We start from the raw sequence: 20912 nt of genomic DNA, 5'->3' as shown, positions 1-20912 counted from the left end.
CTCGGCACAGGGATGAGGGGAGTGGTTTTGTTCTGTGCTGCCTTGCCATAGGCTCAGGACACTGAGCCAAGATAAACCTTTTCTCTTTATAAGTCAGTTCTGTTTCAGGTATTGTGTCACAGTGGCAGAAAGCTGCTTAACACTGTATAAAAGTAGGGAGAGTCAGGGAGCAGTAAGTAGCCTAGTTAATTCACATACCCGATTGCAGTCTATGAAAATCCTGCAACTTGTTGTGCACTTCCTTTTCCTGGGACAGTTTTCCACAATGAGACAGCACATACTGACATAGCTAGCCATGTGTGGGAACCATGGATTTTCCATTTCTGGGATCCCCGGGGTGAGTGCAAGTTAATAAGGTCATAAAATTTTGAAGTGAGAAATTGTAGGTGAGGAAATAGGCAGCCCCAGAAGTCAGAGAGTCCCCAGTTATGTGGGATTTGAGCCTGAGCTCGCAAGTCATTTTGGAGCTGATTCAGGCCTTTGCCCCTTTCCTGCCAAGCAATTGCCAAGTTTTTTAAGCTTTGTTTCTGCCCACACAGCTGATAATAATGTTGCTCAGAGGATGAAATGAATAATGTCTGCAAAGCATTGGCACAGGGATCTTAAAGGCTCGGGATGGTCACAGATTTAAGGTTATATAATTTGAGACAGGGGTCTCCCTAGGCAGTTCCTACTGGTCTGAACTCACTATGTAGCTCAGGCTGGCCTTGAACTAGCTGCGATCCTCCTGCCCCAGCCTCCTGAGTGCTGAGATTACAGGTGTGCACCACCACACCTGGTAGGTTTAGCTTTCAGGAAGGTGTGTTTCATGTTTTACTTGTGAAAATAAAATAAAACTTTCAGACCTAAGGTGAAGTTCTTTGGGTTGATTGACAGAAGTCTGTGTTCGGATGGCTCATGTGCTGGGCAGGGGCGTGCTGCATGGCTTTCTTTGGGGCCATCTGCTGCTCCTGGCCTGACTCAGGTCTGGAAGGGAGCCCGGGTGGCTGCGGTGGGTCTCTGAGAAGGCCCGTATTCCTCCCTTGCCTCCTGGCAGAGCAGCCTCAGGTCCTGAACTCAGTATTGTCTGATCAGATTAGAATGGGAAACAGTGATTTCAGTGTTACACTTTTGTCTATTTTTGGCTCCCAGGATCATATTGAAAGCAAATTAAGCCTGAGTGGCAGGAGCAGCAGATGCCTCTGTCTTGTTGGCTCACCACCTGCAGGTGGAGGAGGGCAGGGGGCTCCCTGGGCTTCTCACCCTAATGATGTGGTTTTGTTTCCTAGCACTCCATGTTTACAGCGATTCATAAGCATTACACGCTGGATGACTGGAAGTGCTTTGCCACGCTGCACCCCGAATGCCTGCCGGTATGACGATGACCTGGGTTTAAATTGCGAGGGCTGGAGTGGGGGAGCAGAAACGCTTCAGCGATGTCAAGAGCAGTGGAGTTAGCAGGGAGACTCCCAGCGGTTGGTAGTCTGCAGTCTCACATTATTGCTAGGGATTTGTGGCCGGAACCTAGTCCATCCGGTATTACGAGGACACTAGGATTTACCTGAGGGGAAAGTGTTTCCCCTGGAGGGCTGTGAGCGGAGCTTGTGGAGGACCTCTGTTTCCTGGCTGCATCTAGTCCGAATGTGGCAGCTGGCGACAGAAAGAGCATCTAATTATAAGAAGCCACCTTTGAGTTAAGTCAGTAGTAAGCCTGCTGGGATGGCTGTCGTTGGGAGGACAGGGAGAAATTAAAACCCTTTTCTCCTGATGGTGGGAATATGCAGTGGTGCTGCCACTTTGGAAAACAATCTGACGTATGGCTAAAAACTCCTCATATGGCTAAACATAAGAATTATCATGTGACCCAGCTGTTCCATTTTTAGATATAGATCCAGCAGAAATGAAAACATCTGTCCACATAGAAACCTGTTTGCTCATGTTCATAGCAGCACTGTTCATAACAGCCCCAAAGTAGAACCTGCCCAGAATGTCTACCAGTGGATAAATAAACTGAAATGTACACTTGTGATGAAATATTACTCAACCATGAAAAGGAATAAAGTACTGACTTATGCTACATTGTGGAAGAAACCAAGTGAAAAAAAAAAAAAAAAAACAGACAAAAAGGCCCAAGTACATGATTCTGGGGCTGGGGATTTAGCTCAGCGGCACAGCACCTGCCTGGCAAGGTTGTGAGTTTGATGCCCGGTACTGGAAAAAAACCCAAAAAAAACCAAGTATATGATTCTGTTTATGTGAATAACCGAGAGTAAGCAAGTCTGTAGAGACATAAAATGGACTAGCAGTTGCCTGGGTCTGAGGGAGTTAGGAGTGAGGAGGGAGTTAGAGGATGATAGTGAAGAGGTGTGGTTGTTTCTTTTGGGAAGTCATGAAAACGTTCTACAGTTGTGGTAATTACATAACCCTCAATATGCTAAGGATCACTGAAGTATGCACTTTGATGGGTGGATTCCATGGTAGGTCATTAGATCTCAATAGAGTTGTTCATTGATGACAGCAGAAAGTCCTGCCGTAGCTCGAGTTTCCTTGCAGTGCATGTAGGTGGCCGTGAGCCAAGGCTGGTATCTGCGTTGGAGCCGCACCCCGCATGGTCAGACCATTGTGATTGGGAACGCCTTTGTGTCTTCCTTACTGCTGACCCCTAGTGTTTTCAGACTGCCCTTGGTGCATCAGGGGATGAGGAGAAAGTTCGCATCAGGCGCACCATCAGCCCTTTGTGTCAGGTTGGGGGGCTACACTGCTGCGACTTGCGATAATAGTGGATGATGTTAATGAAGATCAGTGCTTTACTCCTGGCTGAGGTTTACAGATAAGAATCCAATTTAGATATTGTAAAAGGTGAGATACGGACTCCGAGAGCCATCCCGTGACTTAATTTCACTGAGTCATAAATTACTGGACATAAGGCTTTTTTCCAAAGGCAGATTTTCAGAGAAGACACAGGTGTAGGGGTCGGGGCACTGGTGTTGTGGAGGAGGGCAGGGCCGAAGGGGACTCAGGGGCTTCAGATTTAAACGTGTAGCAGTGTAGCTGGGAACGATCTTGTGAAGCACGTTTGTTCTGACCCCTTGGGAAATGTTGCCCCTTTACCAGGAAAACATGCCGCGGTGTGTGCAGGTGAACAGATGCAGGTGGTGCTCGAATTTTACCGTAGTTCCCCATGTGTGACACCTGTGTTCCAAAACCAAGGCCCCCACAGGCTGCCCGGAAGTGAGGAGAGCACCACACCCTGTCTAGATTGTTTCTTTCCCTGCACAGCTGTAGTTTATCACTTTGGCCTGGTAAGAGATTAACAGTAACAATCAACCAGAACCATTATAAGAATCTGTAAAAAAAATGTAAAACTTGTGAAGGTTTCCTTTTGGAGTTTCCCATTTACTATTTTCACACTGTGGTTGACCTTTGGTAGCTGAAACCCAGGATTTGATTCGTGAGGATGACTGGTGGAGCCACCATAAAAATAGAAACAAGTTTATCAGAGGAATTTTTGGCATCCTCCCTCTTCGCCTGCTCCCTACGCGAGGCTGTCAGGTGAAGGCCATGGCTTTGGCCTTGGTTGAATGGCCTCCCTTTGTTCTTTCTGGAAACTTCCCAACTCTCTTATTGCCCTCCCTTGAGTTTCTGTGCTGAGACAGGATTGTATTAGGAGCTCCACGATTCATAGTTCTGTGGTGAAAGCTGAGATAATGATGTAGAAGCCAAGGACCAGGCGTCTGGACCATGTAAGAATTTGCTCACTGGAAAGATTTTGCAACTGAGGTCCAGGTTGAAGGGTATATACAACTTAACAGTGGGAAAAAGAACAGAACAGGTCTCTTTTACCTCAGTTCTTGTGTGTCTCGTGAGCAGGTCCCCTAAACAGAGTGACTCACGGGCTCACTGTGCTTGTCCCCACTGGGCGTCTGGGTGAGCCAGGGTCTGCCTGCGATTGCTGCCGCTTCACGCTGATCTCTGTGTGTCTTGGTGCAGAACGTGGCTGTGAGTTCGGGCAGCGGGCAGAATGACCTGGACAAGATGAGCAGCATCCTGGCGGCCCTGCCACAGGTGAAGTACATTTGCCTCGATGTGGCCAACGGGTATTCAGAGCATTTTGTGGAGTTTGTGAAACTGGTCCGAGCCAAGTTTCCCGAGCATACCATCATGGTAGGTGCCTGGGAGCATTCTTAAGGTGGGAAAGCACAGAGTGTCCGTGTTGTAGGGACCCGTTTTCCTTTTCAGAGCTTTGGTGTTCCCTTATTGTTAAAAGATGAATTGAGAATCCCGAGGAAAACGAGAGGCCTCCAGTATGGATGACCTAAAAATGAAGTCTTGATCAACAGTCTTGGCTCCTTATTTTTGCTAAATATCATCCAGTATTTCTTAATAGGTGAGACCTTTAAAAAGGGTCTTCGTCACCCATTCACAAAGAATATATTTTATTTTGATTTTTTTTTTATGTATTCAGTCAGTAAGAACTCTTTTAATTTTTTAAACTAGATTAGACACAGAGATGATACAGAAGTCATAAGCCACAAAAGGGCATAAAAGCAGAAGTCTCCCATCTCTGGCCCAGCCCTCCATATCCATCCCTGGAATGAGTGGCTGTTCCCAGTTTTCTTGAGTGTATGTGCAGAGGTATTGTGTACACACTAGAGTATATGTACAGTGTGCTGCTGTGTGTCTACAGCCATCTGTCCTCCATAGAAGGTAACACATTCTGTACATTGCTGGAGATTTTGTTCATTTAATGTTATACTCAAAGACCCTTTCATATTATTACATAGATACTGTTATCATTTTTAAATGGCTGGTATATACATTGTACCATATTGCTGTTCCTTTATGCTGTTTATGCTGTTCCCAATTGTTTGTATTATTACTAACAAAGTCCTAGCAAATATGCATACACACACACACACACACACACACATACCTACATATATATCATTTTAGACATCGACAATGGAGTGTTTAAATTCCTAGAAGTGAAATTTAAATAACTTAATTTTACTTTTTAAAGTATAAAATGTACTAATTCTAATAAATAAAAGTACATAAAGTCCCAGCAGTCCGGGCCAAAGAATACCTGCATTTTATGATAGACACAGACCAAACTGCTCTCCATAGCAGCTGTACAGTATGCATTTCTATAGCAATGCAGGACACAGGCATTTTCCCATGGTTGAGATCATCAAACATTTTTGTGCTAATCTTACGGTAATTTTCGTATTCATTTCTCTTATAATGAGATTTTATTTTTTTTCACTAGCTCAGTTTAATGTTAAGAAACCATACTTATAATTAGTGTGAATTGCAAACATATAAAAAATTTTTACAATGAAGCCATATTTCTCATGCAGTCAAGTTATTAGAATCACAAACTTGCTTATCCTTATTGTATATTCACTTGAATTTAAAAAGATGCTTAGTTTTATTAATGACATTTTTACATCACTGCTCATCCCAAAGTAAACAAGAGACAATTTAATAAACATACAAAACAATGAAAAAGAGAAAAAATTTTTAAATCTACAGAATGTAAAATAGAAACAAAGTGGTGGAGAGGAAGATGGGAAGTCTAGCAAGAGGTTTTTTTTTTACTGTGTAAACTATATGTAAGCATAAAGTTTATTATTTTAATTTATGAATGTACGATTCGGTGGCCTGAGTATATTCGCAGTGTTGCACATCTATCTCCTCTGTCCGCTTGCAGGACTTTTTCATCACCTGTGTAGAAATCCTGTGCCCATTAAACAACTCCCCATTCCTCTGTGCCTCATCCTTGGTAACTGCTCTTCTACTATGAGTTTTCAGTTTTTAGTTTTGAGTAGTACATGTTTGCAGTACATGATAACATTCCTTGTGGGAAGTTGGTGATGTATGTAACACATCTTCTTTTTCCATCCCCCCCTCACCTCGAACTTTTGTTCCCCCTCCCATTTGCAAAAGATCTGTCTCTTTACTTTCTGTTATCTTTTGCTTTGCTCTTTATTTATATTTTGGGTTTCTCATATAAGAGACACTATGTGATATTTAAGTTTATGTGTCTGACAACATTATAGTTTCAAAGTGCATCTACTTTTCTACAAATGACTCAGATTTATTCTTCTTTATTGCAGAGTAATACTGTTGTGTATATATACCACGTTTCCTTTGTCCATTCATCTGCTGAGCAATATATAGGCCTCTTACAAGATGCAGATATTATGAGTTCTGCTATAAACAAGGGTTTATATATATCACTGTAATGTGTCTTTAAAATTCTTTGGGGAAGATACCTAGAAGGGGGATAGCTGGGTTGAATGGAATTGCTAGTTTTGTTTTTTTGAGGAATCTCCACACAGATTTCCATAATGGTAGTACTGGATTACATTCCCACCAGCATTGTAGAAGGGTTTCTTTTTCCCTGAAGCCTTGTGCACCATTTGTTAATATTTGGTTTCCTGCTGATGGGTGGTTTTTCTGGAATAAGATGGAATCTTGGTGTTGTTTATTTTAAAATTGAAAAATATATAACAGGGTTTCAGTTTCACATATTCTTATCCTTGATACTGTACTTGGCAGTGGGAAATCCTGCTGTAGAAGTTGGGATTTGCAACATGAATGTTTGACGGTTGTATTGCTCTCGATGGCATCTTGGTTGGTGTTGTTTTATCTGGGACCTTAGTTTCTAGACTTTTCCTTCAGGGTTTGTATTTTCCCAATTACAGTCTTCACTAGATGGTGTATTTGTATCTTCTGGGAAGGGTGGATTTACAGAAAAAGGAAGTAAAAGCTCTGGAGTTAAAGTTGGGCTTTTGGAAAAACCTCCCTTAGTTGTGCCTGTCTTTAGGGTCTTGATTCTATGGTGCTTATAGATTGACCACTAGATCATCCACTGAGCCCCCCTACTCTTTTGAGTTTGGAAGTTGTGTCTCCTCACATTTCATCATTGTGAGGGGGTTGGGAGGCAGGGATTCTTTTCTGTTAATTGAGTTTAATGTTCTTTTCAGTGACTTCTGAGAATTTTAAAGGTGTCTTTTTATGGTTTCATAGCACACAAGAAAAAAGGAGTAAGAACTGTACTAAGGTCAGCCAGTTGTGCCAGGGTGAGAAGTGGGGTAGAAAACAGCAAGACGTGTGTTACCCTCTGTAAGAGTGCTGCCAGCTTTTTTTTTTTTTTTTCCAGTACTGGGAATCAAACTATCAACCTTATGCTTGCCAGGCAGGCGCTGTGCCGCTGATCTAAATCCACAGCCCCTCAGCGTTGTTATTTTTAAAAATAATATCAGTCACCTCTTTGTTGCTGGGGCAAAATACCTGACACATACAATTTAAAGGAGGAGAAGGTTTATTTTGACTCATGATTTCAGAGGATTCAGTCCATGGTTGCCTGACTTCAGGGCAGGAACTTTAAGACAGAAGGGCCTGGTGCAGGACAGATGCTCAATTCATGGCATTTAGGAAGCAGAAAGTAGGGGAAGAGCTGGAAGAGCCAGAGAGGAAGGGGTGGGAACCAGATACATGGTAAGCCCCAAGGTCACAGCCCTGTGATCCCCCCCCAGACATATCCAGAAGTGTGTGTCACTAATCTCCTAGGTGTCTCTCAAGCCAATCAATTTGACAATCAATAATCCATCCCAAGTAACAATAAGATTTTTTGACTACTATGAAACAGTAAGACCACCCCCTCAATGGAACTCATAAAACTTTTGTTGGTCTTTGTCTGGGTCCCTGACACAGAGCTTCTGGGATCTTCTTAACTTCCAGAATGATGGGAGCATTTGATTCAGCTCCTAATTGCCCTGGAATTTTCTGGGTGAGTGGAGCATCTTTTGTGCCAGTGAGGTAACTCTTAATGCATTCTTGGGTGGGAGTAGTCACCACAGAGACCCTGCCGTGGTTTGAAGTTTGGAGCTTTCAGCTCCACTCTGCATTTTCTGGAGAGGGGAGATGACTTAGAAATAGACTTAATAATCAGTTTTGCTTGCTTGGTGAAGCTTCCTCGAAAATCTCAAGAGTATGGTGTATGGGAAACTTCTGGGTTGGGTAAGTCATCCACGTGCCTGTAGGATGGTGTACCCTGATTCTACAGGGCCAGAAATTCCTGTGCTTGGAAGACATCCAGCCCTGAACAGTGTGTCTCTTTATCTGACTCTTCATCTGTGTCCTTTGTCATGTCCTTTGTGTCCTCGAATCAGTGAGCCATTCTAGCAAATTACTCAAGGATGCGAGGTTCCTTTGTGGGAACCTTCAGTTAGTACCCAAGCCAGACAGAAGCTGTGGGTAACCTGCCACTTGTGATTGGCAAATCAGAAGTGGGAGACAGTCTCGTGGGACTGAGTCTTAACCTATAGCTCTGACACTGTCTCTGATAGTGTCAGAATTCAACTGAATGGTAGAACACTGTGCTGGTGTCCACTGGGGAATCACTTGGTTTGTGATAAAGAACCCGTATGTTTCAGAAGTGTCCTGTGTTGTGTTGAGTTTGAGAGTAAGAGAGAGTCTTGGTCTTTGCCCATCTCAATCATCTGGCGTCTCTTAGGGGATTTATATCTATTCCCTTTCTTTTACAACATCTTTGTAAAGAGTGGGGACAATTATGAATTTGGTATATAGATCAGACATCTGAAATTTTGATTTGTTCTTTGGAATTTTCATAAAGTCTTGTCATTGTAGCAGAAAATGCCCCCACCCAGCCAGTGCACTTCAGTTGCCCAGGTGGTAGTTCCTGTTGCAGTTCCAGTTGCTTCTGTCTCAGGAGTGCCTGGTCACTGTGATGCACATTGTAAGAACCAGTCAAAGACAGCCAAGTACTCCACCTCTGTAACCCTCCCCTTTTTGCAACCCCATAAAACCTCCCTCCCTGGGCCTTGGAGGCCTGACATTTTGAGGAACAGTTGATTCTTAGTCAGTGCCTGTCTGATGTTAAATAAATCTGCCTCCAAGTCCTGGGTGTTGTTTCTGTGTTTCTGTTGCCATTGTATCATCCTTAAGAAGCAAAGCTGGAATTTGAAGCCAGGTCAGTTGAAGGCAAGGCCTATGATATTACATGGTCCACTAAGACTTGTTAATATACCCTTGTCCCTGTTAACGTTCCACAGGGAAGTATGTGCTGACCAACTCCCCTTATCCTGATCCCAGAGTGGTGGGAAGGTGGACCTTGGGCTTGCACTAGGGCATGATAAAATCCCTCTGCCACCACCCAGCCTCGTGCATGTGCCTAAGGTCCCTCCTAGCTCCTTTTCTCTATTCCTCTGTTAACTGTCTTTTAGGGTGGCCAGGTATGGTAGAGCTTGTCTGTAATCCCAACTCTCTGAGAGGCTGAAGCAGGGGGATTGTAAGTTCGAGCCCAACCTAGGCAATTTAGTAACTTAGCAAGACCTTATCTAAAAAAAAAAAAAAATTTTAAAAGGGCTGAGCTGTAGGTCATTGTGAAGGTCCTGTGTCCAATCCTCAGTAGCCCCGCCCCCCCAGAAAAGCCAACAGATAAAAACCACAGCTTTCTCTTGGTGCATGTAAAAGAGGGAACAGCAAGCTGGACTTTCTAGAAAAGTGGAAGCCTTGTCCCCTGGCTGGGATCTGGTGGCCCAGCAGCATTTGGTATGAAGCCTAACTTCTCTGGACCCCTGCCTAGGACAGAGAACAACTCAGTAAATGTGTGTTGACCAGGAGTCTTCCCTTGTTTATTGCTCACGAGGACAGGAGTTGAGGATGGCTGGTGTCTGCTGCTACAGGCCTTATCTGAGTTTGACAGGTGGCTTAGTGGTTCCGCATGATGTCTTTAGCACATTCTTTTTTTTGTACCGGGAATCAACTCAGGACCTTGCACTTGGCAGGCAGGTGCTGTGCCACTGAGCTATATCCCCTTCCCAGTTTTCTTTTTTTTAATAGAATAACTTCATTGAACTAAAAATTTGCATGGTGCACAATTTACAAACTGAAGATACAAGATTAAAGAGATTTTAGCATATTGACGGAGTTGTACAAGTACAGCCACAGTCAAAGTTAGATCATTTTTGTTATCCCAAATCAAAACACTCTACCAGTTACTAGCCATTGTCTTCCACCTCCTCCCCCTGCAAGTCTAGGTGGCCACTGAACTACTGTCTATCTTCATAGATTTTGCTATTCTGGATTTTTTTTTTTGTTTGTTTGCAGCATTGCTCCTAACAAAAACCTTAACATATTCTAAGAAATGTCAGTCCTGGGGCTGGGGATTTAGCTCAGCGGCAAAAGCACCTGCCTGGCAAGTGCAAGGTTGTGAGTTCGGTTCCCGGTACCGGAGAAAAACCAAAAAAAAAAAAAAAGAAATGTCAGTCCTGCAAAATGAGCTCTCATACCATATTAGAGTGAAAGCAGAGACCTACAACAGAAACACACTTATTATTTCCTCTCCTCTTTCCTCTTAAATTTTTCATATAAAGGAAACAAGCTTGTGTGTCTGATTTACTTCACTTAACATTATGGTCTTAGGGTCCATCTATTTTCCTACAAATGCCTCAGGTTTATCTTTCTTAATGGAGGAATAATACTCCATTGTGTATAGGTACAGCGTTTTCTTTATCCATTCATCTGTTGGTAGGCCTATAGGCTGGTCTCAAGATTTAGCTATTATGCTTGTTCTGCTGTAAACATAGGAATACATACACTGTGGTAATGTGATCCTTCTAACTCTTGGGAAGATACCCAAAATAGGAATAGTTGGGTCAAATGGAATTTCTATTTTTAGTCTTTTGAGGAATCTCCATACTGACTTCCATAGTGGTTGTATCAGTCTACTCTCCCATCAACAATGAAGAAGGGTGTCTTTTTCCCTGCGGCCTTGCCAGCTTTAGTTACTGGTAGCCACTCTTTTTTTTTTTTTTTCCCCCGGTACCGGGAATCGAACTCACAACCTCGCGCTTGCCAGGCAGGCGCTGTGCCGCTGAGCTAAATCCCCAGCCCCATTGGTAGCCATTCTTTCTGGCATGAGATGGAATTGTAGCCCTTGGAGCATAACCTGATTTTTTCATCAAGGTTCATAAATGTGGGTCTCAGAGATGTTCTTTAGAATATTTCCATTGATGAATTATTATATTTTCTGAGTTTTACTATATTAAACAATAAGTACTTAACCAGAAAAATCATGAAGTATTGAGCTTTTTATATTTTAGAGTGTTTATAAAAAAGCACCAAAATTGTCAACATCAACTAGTTTTTGGTGTACACAAAAAAAACTAAAAAAGAGTATCAGAAATAAATTCCCATATGAACTATGAAAATACCAACAGCACTCTACCAGAAAAAATAATCTTTATTTCAATTATCACACCTAAGGCAGTCTGCACACATGACAATAGCACATTCTATACACATGCATTGCTTACACTGACAGCATGTGTCTTTGCTTCCTTGGCTTTTTTGTAGGACATACTGGACATCTCAGTGGTCTTGCTGTTTTGTCTGAAGGTTCTTATTATATTATACAATGTGTAGTTAACAGGAATGTATAATATCAATAAAATAAATTATTAAATTAATATGTATTGTGCATTAGACATCAACATTTTCACATCAGCTGTGTACTTCCTTACAAAACCTAAAAGATATCATCAGAAATAAATTCCTGTATGAACTACAGTGAAAATACCAGTAGAACTCTACCACAGAAATAAGCTTTGCTTGAACTGTCACACACCAGACAACTACATGTTCTATGCACAAGTCTCACTTTCACTGACAGCACGTGTGCTTAGCTTTCCTTTCCTATATGGCAGTCTTGTCATTTGTCATCTCTTCCTGTTTTCTCCAGCTCTTCCTACTATGTTGTACAACATGCACATAGCAGGGAAATAAGATAACAATAAAATACAGTATCAAATGAGTGCTTAGGATAGACATCAACATTTTCACATCAGCTGTGTACTTCCTTACAAAATCTAAAAGATAATATCAGAAATAAAAACCTGTGTGAACTACAGTTTAAACACAAATGTCTATGCAAAATAAGCTTTGCTTCAACTGTCACACCCAAGGCAGTCTTCACACATACGTTTTTTCCTGTACTTTCTTGTAGGGCATAGTTGACATCTTTTGTGTTTTCCTGTTGTTGTTGTAGTAGGTCTTTGTAATGCTGCACCTGGCCGTTCGCCTGACAGCTGACCAGTGTGCGCCACAATTTTTTTGCATAGTTCCCTGGGCAGAAACATTTTGTTTTTCCTCTCCTGTAAATGATCTCTTATAAGCTCCAGTGCCAATCCTCTCAGAAAATTTCTCCATGATATTTGTAAGCTGTCAAAGTATGCTACATATATTTAGGGTCAATTAAAACAACCATTGGCTAATGTTTTATGTTTCAGGTGACATCATAGCTGCTGATAACTCATCACCATCTACTCCACGTTCAGTTTTGTTGTTGTAAGTTTCCATCTCAGGCTTCTGTTTGGTCAAGGTTTCCCTATCAATATTTCCATCATGGTGAAATGTTGACATCACTAGTACTGGTTTGCTTTCCTTTGCCATTTACAAAGCCAATGTTATATCTTTCTGAAATTCAAGGATTAAACTATACAATTCTATGTTTTGAAATTGCAACATTTTATTTAGAATTTTTGCTTTGTTCCTATGTACAGTTCCTGTGCTGGTCAGCTTGTGCTCTGTTAGCAAATGTGACATAAATTGGAAACCAGTAAACCAGTTGTCGAATGTCACATTCCAGTTAGTTTGGGAGAGGGAGCATCAAGTCTGTTCACAACATCATTTGGTTTATTACTGTACGAATAAGGACTTAAAGGCTGAGTTCCAGGATAAATGTCTAAACTGAAAGCATAATAATGCTTTTCATCTACAAGGGCATAAATTTTTATGCCATATTTTGACCCATCGCTTTTCCATAAGTGTTTTATGTTCCTTTGATCACCAAAAGAAATCTGTGCTAAGTACAGCAGACCTATGTATGCTTTCAGTTCAGCTAGTGGGGTGTCATAATACATTTTTTAATATGGCTATTGGTGCATACAGAATGTTTTTCCTTGCATGTCATCCTTTGTGTATTTCACAGCATCTGTATTTGTAGAATTTCGTCTGTTACAATTTCCAACATTGATTGGCAGTGCTAGCAATCTGTCCAGTATATTTCACCCCTGCCAAAACCTTTACTATATTTTCAGACCTAGTTCTAGCATTGGATCATTGCATTTAGTTGTGTGGCCATTTCACAACATCTCAACTACTTAAATATGTACTCACATTGCCATTTTCTTCATTATCTGAGTCAAGGAGGTCTGCATTCCCTGTGTCTGTATCCGTCGGTTCTTGCTCCATTTCAGTGTCACAGGAACTTTGGCTCATGCGGCCAGCATCAAAGTCATCATCATCATCCACCCACACCACTGTTCTGGTGTGAAAGCATGTATTTTACTATAATGGATCATCTTCAACATCCATGCTTGAGTAATCTTATAACTCACTTTTGACCACCTCCAAAACTTGCAAATCTGATTTTCATGTGCCACTGTACTGAATTGGGCTACTTCTACCAGAAAAATCAAAAAGAAAACTTTTTTTTTCCTTTCTAACAATCCTGGAGTGGGATTTGGAGAGGAGAGGACCTTATTGGGCCCTCTGTGATGCCTGGTAAACATACACAGAAAGTGTTCCGCAGAACATAGGGTGAGTCCAAATCCCATTTTGCCACTTTTGCACATGTGCACACTTCTTGCCGTTTGCCATACCAAGATTGCTTTCTGTGTCCTTCAGGGAACAGAAAGGTACTGAGACACACAGCTGGCTACAATTAACATTAAAGTACAAATTTACAGTAGAAAAGGGTTGGCTTTGCTCGATCTTGGCTTCAGCCTCAATGTTGTTTTAATTTGCATTTCTCAAATTGCCAGTGATGTTGAACATTTTTCATGTATTTATTGGCCAGTTGTACTACTTCCTCTGAGAAGCGTTGATTCATTTCAGATGCCCATGTTTTGTTTGGGTCTTGAAATTTGGGGGATTCTAATTTTTTTGAGTTCTTTATATATTCTAGATATTAGTCCTTTTTTTGAGGAGTAGCTGGCAAAAATTTTTTTCTCACACAGTAGGTTGTCTCTTCATTTTGTTGGTGGTTTCCCTAGATATGCAAAAGCTTTTTATTTTAATGAGATCCCATTTGTTGATTCTCAGTTGTTGTTTTTTTTTTTTGAGACAGGTTCTCATTGTGTAGTTCAGGCTGGACTTGAACTCACTATGTAGCCCAGGCTGGCCTTGAACTTCCACTGCACTAATCTTCCTTCCTCAGCCTCCCAGCTGCTGGTATTACAGGGATGTGGCACCACACCTGGCTGGTGTTATTTCTTGTGTAACTGTGATTTTATTCAGAAAGTCTTCGCCTACACCTATGTCTGAGAGTTTTGCCCATTTTGTCTTCCAGCACATTATTTCTGTTCTAATTTGATCCATTTTCATTTCAGTTTAGTGTAGTTTAGAGAAGTATGAATCTAAGTTCAAACCTTGGCATGTGGAAAGCCACTTTTCCCAGCACCATTTGTGCTTTCTTTCACAAAAGGATTTGACTCTTTGTCAAAGATGATGTAATTCAGTGTGCCTGCAGTTGTTTCTGTATTTTCTATTCTGTTCCATTGACCTACAAGTCTATTTTTTTGTCCGTATCATGCGGTTTTTTGACTGTAGCTTTGTAGTATAACTTGAGGTCAGGCATCATGATGCTCCCTGCGTTGCCCCTTGTTGCCTAGAATTCCATTGGCTACTCTTGGTCTCTTCTGATTCCAAATGAATTTTAGGATTGTTTTCTGTAGTTCTGTAAGAAATGTTACTGGTATTTTGATTGGGATTACATTAAATCTATGTATCACTTCTGAGAATATGGCCATTTTAACTATATTGGTTCTGCCTATTCAGGAACAAGGGATATTGTTACATTTTCTAATATCCTCTTCAGTCTCCTTTTTTAGAGTAGTATAGTTTTCATTGTAAAGGTCTTTTACTTCCTCTGTTAGGTTAATTTATAAGTATTTCATTTTTCTTGGTGCTATTGTTTCCCTAATTTTCCTCAGTGAATTTCTTACTGGTATACAGGAACACTGTTGAGTTTCAAGTGTTGACTTTATATCCTAATACACTGTTGAATTTGGTTAATAGGTTAGTGGAGTTTTTAGGGTCTTCTATGTAGAGGATCATGTTATCTGCAAATAATGATAAATTAACGTCTTTACCTACTGCATCTTTTTTATTTTTTCTCTTTTCTAATTGCTCTAGCTAGTGTTTTGGGAATGATGTTGAACATGAGTGATAATAAAGAACATCCTTGTCTTGTTCCTGATTTTAGAGAGAAAGCTTTCAGCTTCTTGCTGTTAAGTACTGTATTATGTTATCAGTTAGTTTGTCATAGATGGGCGCTATCAGATTAAGATAAGTCACTCTGTTCCTATTTTCTTGAGAGTTCTCATGAATGGACACTGAATTTTATCAAATGCTTTTTCTGCATCTATTGAGATGATCACATGGTTTTTGTCCTTCTATTTACGTGGTGAATTACATTTATTGATTTATCTATGTTGAACCATCCCTGCACCCCTGGAATAAATCCTAGTTGATCATGATAGGTGGTCTCTTTGATGAGTTACTCATTTTGTTTGCCAGTATCTAATTAAGGATTTTTGCACCTATGTTCATTAAAGAGATTGGTCTGTACAGTGAGTCTCTGACTTCTGAACATGCAAGTTGTGAACTTTCACAGATATGAAAGTACCTCACATTGTGAACATTCGTATATACAAACAAATCCTGGAAGTAGCTCATGTGTGTACCTTGCTATTTTAAGGTAACTATAAAAGTAAAAAGTTTTACAGTTTACTGTTGCACCATTTTAAGGTAACTGTAAAAGTAAAAATAGTTTATTTACAGTATCTGTGTGTGGGTTTTTTTTTTTATGCTTTACATTATCTAGTTTGTGTCAAAGGTGTAGAAGACTCACTTTGTTGGACTTAACGAACATTTTCCCAGGAAAGAACTCATTCATAAGTCGAGGACTTACTGTACTTTTTGTTTTTGATTAACTCTTTTTCTGCTTTTGGAATCAGACTAATGCTGGCTTCCAAGAATAACTTGGAAGTACCGCTTCCTTTTCAATTTTATTAAAGACTGGAGGTATATTGGTGCATAAAACGTGGAAGTTTAATAATTATAAAATAAAAATTCTTCAGGACTCTTGTGTTCAGGAGCCCCTTACGCCCTGCCTCAGAAGAAATGTCCATCCTAACTGTGCCCATCTTTTCCTTCTTCACAGGGGTCTGTTTAGCCACTTGTGTATATATTCCTGTGTAGTTTAGCCTGGTTTTGAACCTTATGTAAGTGGTCACCCTGTATAACTTGTGTCTGCTTTGTCTGATGGTGTGTTTGAGATTCACTGTATTGTTCTGTTGGCTTTGTGGTGCTCTGGGATTCCTGGAGCTGAGCTTTCATGCCCTTTTCAGGTACTTCACTTGCTTCCCCCTGCCCTCCTCTTTATGGCTGGTTACAACACTGTTAAATCGCTAACTTAGCGGCTATTTTCTTAGCCCATTTGGGTTGCCACTGTGAAACACCATCAACAGGGCAGTTTATGAACAAGAGAAATTTATCGCTCACAGTTCTTTAGGCTGAAAGTCTGAGATTGAGATGCAGGTTGATTTGGTGTTTGGTAATATCTTTCCTCATGGATGAGTCCTAGCCACATCCTTCCATGGTAGATAGGGGCAAATAAGTTTCTTCTGGCTTCTTTTACAAGGGCACTAATCCCATTCAGGAGGGCCCCACCCTCATGACCTGGTAACCTCCTAAAGGGCCCACCTCTTACTGGTACTACTGTTGTGTTGTGCATTAGGTTTTAAGACATGAAAGCTAGGAAGATAAGAAGCTTGGGGAATGCAGACACTGAGCCAGCAGCACTCCTGAAGTCAGGTGGGCTCATGAGCTGAGTCACGTCGGGGGATTGCATGCTTTCTGATGTCACTTTCCCTCTCCTGTGAAAAGGTGCTTGAAGGTACTAATGTCTGGAGAATTTTTGTGGGGTTCCCATGGGATACTGCTCTGTAAACAGCACAGCCTCCCCAGAGGTTGCTTGTCAATAGTAAGATCCATCGATAGTCACTGCTCTGAGAGCTGAGCTGAGGAGGAGAAGAAAGAGGGGGAGTGGGCTGGGCGGGGGAACTGTATTAAGAAGTAGAAAAAAACACATACCAGTTTTTAAAGTGGTGGGTCCAGAGCTTTGTGTGGTAATCTCCAAAGAGCTGGTTGTGAGGTTCAGCTCCTGGCTGGTGTTACTGAGAACCGGGGAGGTTACCTGTTGGTGAAGCCCGGAGTGTCTGTGGGCCGCCCCCTCAGGGATGAGTAGCAGGGGCAGCTGCAGCAAAGGAAGAGGAAGGAGTATGGGCAGGACAAGAAGGGTGCTGCTGCCAGTGCTGAGCCCAGGGCTTGGAAGAGGGAGTAGGGTGGAGGCTGGGTGAAGAGTCCCCCCACCCCCAGGAGCAGCCTCCAGCAGCAGGGGCCTCTGAGCACCTGCCGGCTGGCCAGTGTGGTGTTTTCATTGCCCTTGTTGCTTTCCCCAGCAATGAACTGGAGAGTTTGGCAAGGGAGTTGTTTGTTCCTAAGTCACTGTTTGCTTGCACTGACCCCTGAAATCTGTGATTCACCCAGAAACCTTCCCATAGTCTTATGCCCTTGGTTCTTGGTGATTTTGAAAACGTAATTTGTCTGTGGCTTTTAGAGGACTGTGGGGATGCATCAGCAGCTCCCTGGTGATTTGGAGCTGAAAGCTACAGTGTGAATGCTGAGTGGTAGGATGGTTACAAAACAGTGACTAGAAGTGGCGCTCAGAAACGTCCTTGGAAGACGCCGGCGGCTCCTTGGCAATTGGGAGTGAGGACTCTTCTGATCATCCTGGCATTTTCCTTGCCTTTCATCTAAGATGATCCTTGCCACAGGGTGTGAGGGGAAGCAAGCATTTTTCAAGAGCCTCTTTGGTAGAAAAGGTTCCTTGTACAAGTGCTGGCTGGTGGATAGTGTAACAAATCCTAATTGCCTGATTTTTTTTTAATTTTAATTTTTAAATTTTAGTTTACTTTCTTAGTACATGTGTGTAGTACATATGTTTACCTTCCCTGTGGGAAATTGGAGATGTGCATAACCCATCTCACTTTCTTTTTTCACCCCTTCCTTCTCTCCCTCCCCCTTGGGTACTGTATTAGTCATCTTTCCATTGCTAAGACAGAATACCTGCCATTCATAGATTAAAGCAGAGAAGGTTTTTTGTGGCTTACAGTTTCAGCTGTGGCTGAAAGCTGCTAGGGCCCTCGAGACTCAGGTGATGTTTATCACTGGAGCCACATACTAAACTCTACTGTTTGGTGACCAGCACGATGGCATTGACAATATCCACAGTTCCACCAGTGGGAAGAACGACATCTTTGGTGGACTTTGGAGGAGGTCCTGGGCTCTGTACCCGTCAGTTACATGGGAGTTGGCAAGCCAGCATGCTGTTACCTGCATGCCACCCCTGCCTTTGATCATTCTATGGAAAGGTTTTTCCTTGGCATGGGGCCCCAAGGAGCCAGGGGAAAGTGGCTGGATGAATGATCAACTGCAGTGATGCAAAACGTCTGGATATGGGTAACACTGATGGTTACACAACAGTGTGAGTGTAGGTTAGTGCCGCTGACCTGTACGCTTAAAAATAGTTAGAACAGTAGATTTTATGTTATGTCACTTTGACCCCAAGAAGAAAAACTCTGAAAGAAGTGCGAAGAAGCGCAATAGACACAAATCACTCTTAAATGGTAGGATTAGTATTTTACAGAGCACCATCAAGCACCACGCACTGTGCTCAGAATTTGATAGTTTTCTTTGTAAACCTCATAATGTCCACAGGTGGGCAGTCTTAGGCACCCGGTTTTGTAGTAGCCTAAACCGAGACTCAGACCGAGTGTGACTTGCTCAGGACTCCCCGTAAGAGGGAGGCCCACCATTCAACCTCAGGCTTTCCTGAGTTTTGTTTGCCATAGGTGTAGGTGCAAAGGGAAGCTGAGAAAATTGGGGCCAATGGATGGTGGGTTTTGCTCAGAGGACTTTAACCTAGTCTGTTTGGGTAACTGTAACAAGACACCATAAACAGGCCGCTTATAAAAATCCCGTTTATTTCCTCCCCTGGTTCTGGAGGCTAAAGTCTAAAATGAGGCAGGTTTGGTGTCTGAGAGCTTGTCCCCCTTTCAGAGCCGGCTGTATTTCACTGCATCCTCACGTGGGAGGACATCCCATTCTGGAGAGTTCTGTCCCCATAACCTAATCACCTTTGAAGGCCCCACCTTCTACTGTCCTCACCCTTGGGGGTGAATTTTGGGGGACACAGACAGTCAGACCATAGCAGCTGTTGTCACCTGCTGTGTCTTTCCCTCCCGTGTTCCTGCAGCTCCTTGGCAGGGGGAGGGAGCACTTGTTGCCACCCAGAGGAGGTGAGTGTAGATGGTGCCTGGCCTTCCGGGGAACAGGGGACACCGGGGAGCCCCACCACCTGCTTCTGTGTCATGGCTGCCCAGGAGTGAATGTGGCTTAACCGCCCAAGTGACCAAGCCAGCTGTGGTGCTGTGGGGACACGTTCCTGCTGTGCTGTGTCCACTCCCTCCACAGGGTGCTTCAAGGTGACACAAAGCAGCTCCTACCTCCTCATGCCTGCCCAGCTCCTCCACTCAGGAGCAGCTGTCTCTGCGGGACTGGGGAGCTCATCAAAACTTGCGTGTACCGGGCCCTTGTTCTCACTTCTGACTTGGCCTTGTGCTCTTGTCCCTGATTCTGGTTCTCTTGGTTTCAAATGTGAATAGACAGTTTTTTGCTGTTCTCAGCAGGGATGCCTGGTCCCTAGTGCTCCCATGCTGTGCTGTGGGTCGGGCTGGAGGCCTTTCCCACGCACTCGCCCCAGGTGTTTCCACTGGGCCTCAGTGACCGTGTGGTGAGCAAGACGCTGGAGCCGTGGGGGTGGCTGAGGGGAGAGGACACATCTGAGAAGGCTCTTGGGCTCTGGGAATGGTAAACCACCCTGTCCCTGTGGTTGTACCTGGGATAACCCCTGGAGTTTGACTTTTTTTTTAAAGAAAAAAAAAAAAAAAACCCTCATAGATCTAATATTTTGGCTCACAATTTTAAATTTTAAAATTTTCTTGGTGCATGTTTGCAGTACATACTGATTACATTCATCATGGGAGTTGGTCCATGTATATTATATGTAACATGTTGTTTTACCCCCCACCCCCACCGCTTCGTCCTCTTCCCATTTGCAAGAGTTGGCTTACCTTGTCTCGGATACATCACTGAACGTGAACCAGTTTGTAAGTAGTACTAGATAGGGAGAAAAGAACTCCATCTTGACAATGCAGTTGTGGAGGATTTAGAGTTAAGCTTTGTTTTGTTGATTTCTTCTTTTTTTAAGCGGGTGAACCAGTGTGGAAGAAGAGTGTGAGCTCTGATGTTTCTCTGGCCTTTATTCTTTCTTAAGTACAGAGTTCGTCCTGGGGGGCTGGGGATATAGCTCAGTGGCATAAACGCCTGCCTGGCAAGTGCAAGGTCGTGAGTTCGATCCCCAGTACTGCAAAAAAACAAAAACAAAAAAAACAAAAACAAAGAACAAAAAACGAACCAGAGTTTGTCCTGTTCCTTATACCACAAAACCCAAACCAAACCCAAAACCAAAGCCTCACCAACCTAATTATAAGAGCATATACTTTCTACTGTAAAAGCCAGAAAAGTTTAAAAGAAGAAAATCAATAGAAGTTAGATAATTCCTCTACTTAAATACAACTTGTTAGCCTTTCGTTCCTTTCCTCCCTCCTTTCGTTTTTTTTTTTGCAGTGTTAGGGACTGCACCCAAGGATTTGTGCCACTGAGCTATGACTCCATACTTGTTTTTAATTTTGAGATAAGGATCTTGCTAAGTT

General features: G+C 42.5%; 1 protein-coding gene across 2 annotated transcripts in view; it reads left to right on the top strand.

Annotated features, from left to right (window-relative positions):
* Gmpr (guanosine monophosphate reductase) overlaps positions 1-20912 on the top strand; it is a 49729-nt gene that overhangs the window by 8283 nt on the left and 20534 nt on the right. The window contains exons 3-4 of one of the 2 annotated variants that reach the window (XM_005403414.2): positions 1269-1352; positions 3970-4143. In XM_005403414.2, the coding sequence (XP_005403471.1) occupies positions 1269-1352; positions 3970-4143 (258 nt within the window). The remainder of the gene's footprint in view (positions 1-1268; positions 1353-3969; positions 4144-20912) is intronic. The other variant, XM_005403415.1, reaches the window with a different exon arrangement.

The sequence above is a fragment of the Chinchilla lanigera genome, unplaced genomic scaffold (genome assembly GCF_000276665.1).
Source record: "Chinchilla lanigera isolate Chin_1 unplaced genomic scaffold, ChiLan1.0 scaffold00082, whole genome shotgun sequence".
Taxonomy (NCBI): Eukaryota; Metazoa; Chordata; class Mammalia; order Rodentia; family Chinchillidae; genus Chinchilla; species Chinchilla lanigera.
This window is presented reverse-complemented; position numbering and strand designations above follow the sequence as displayed.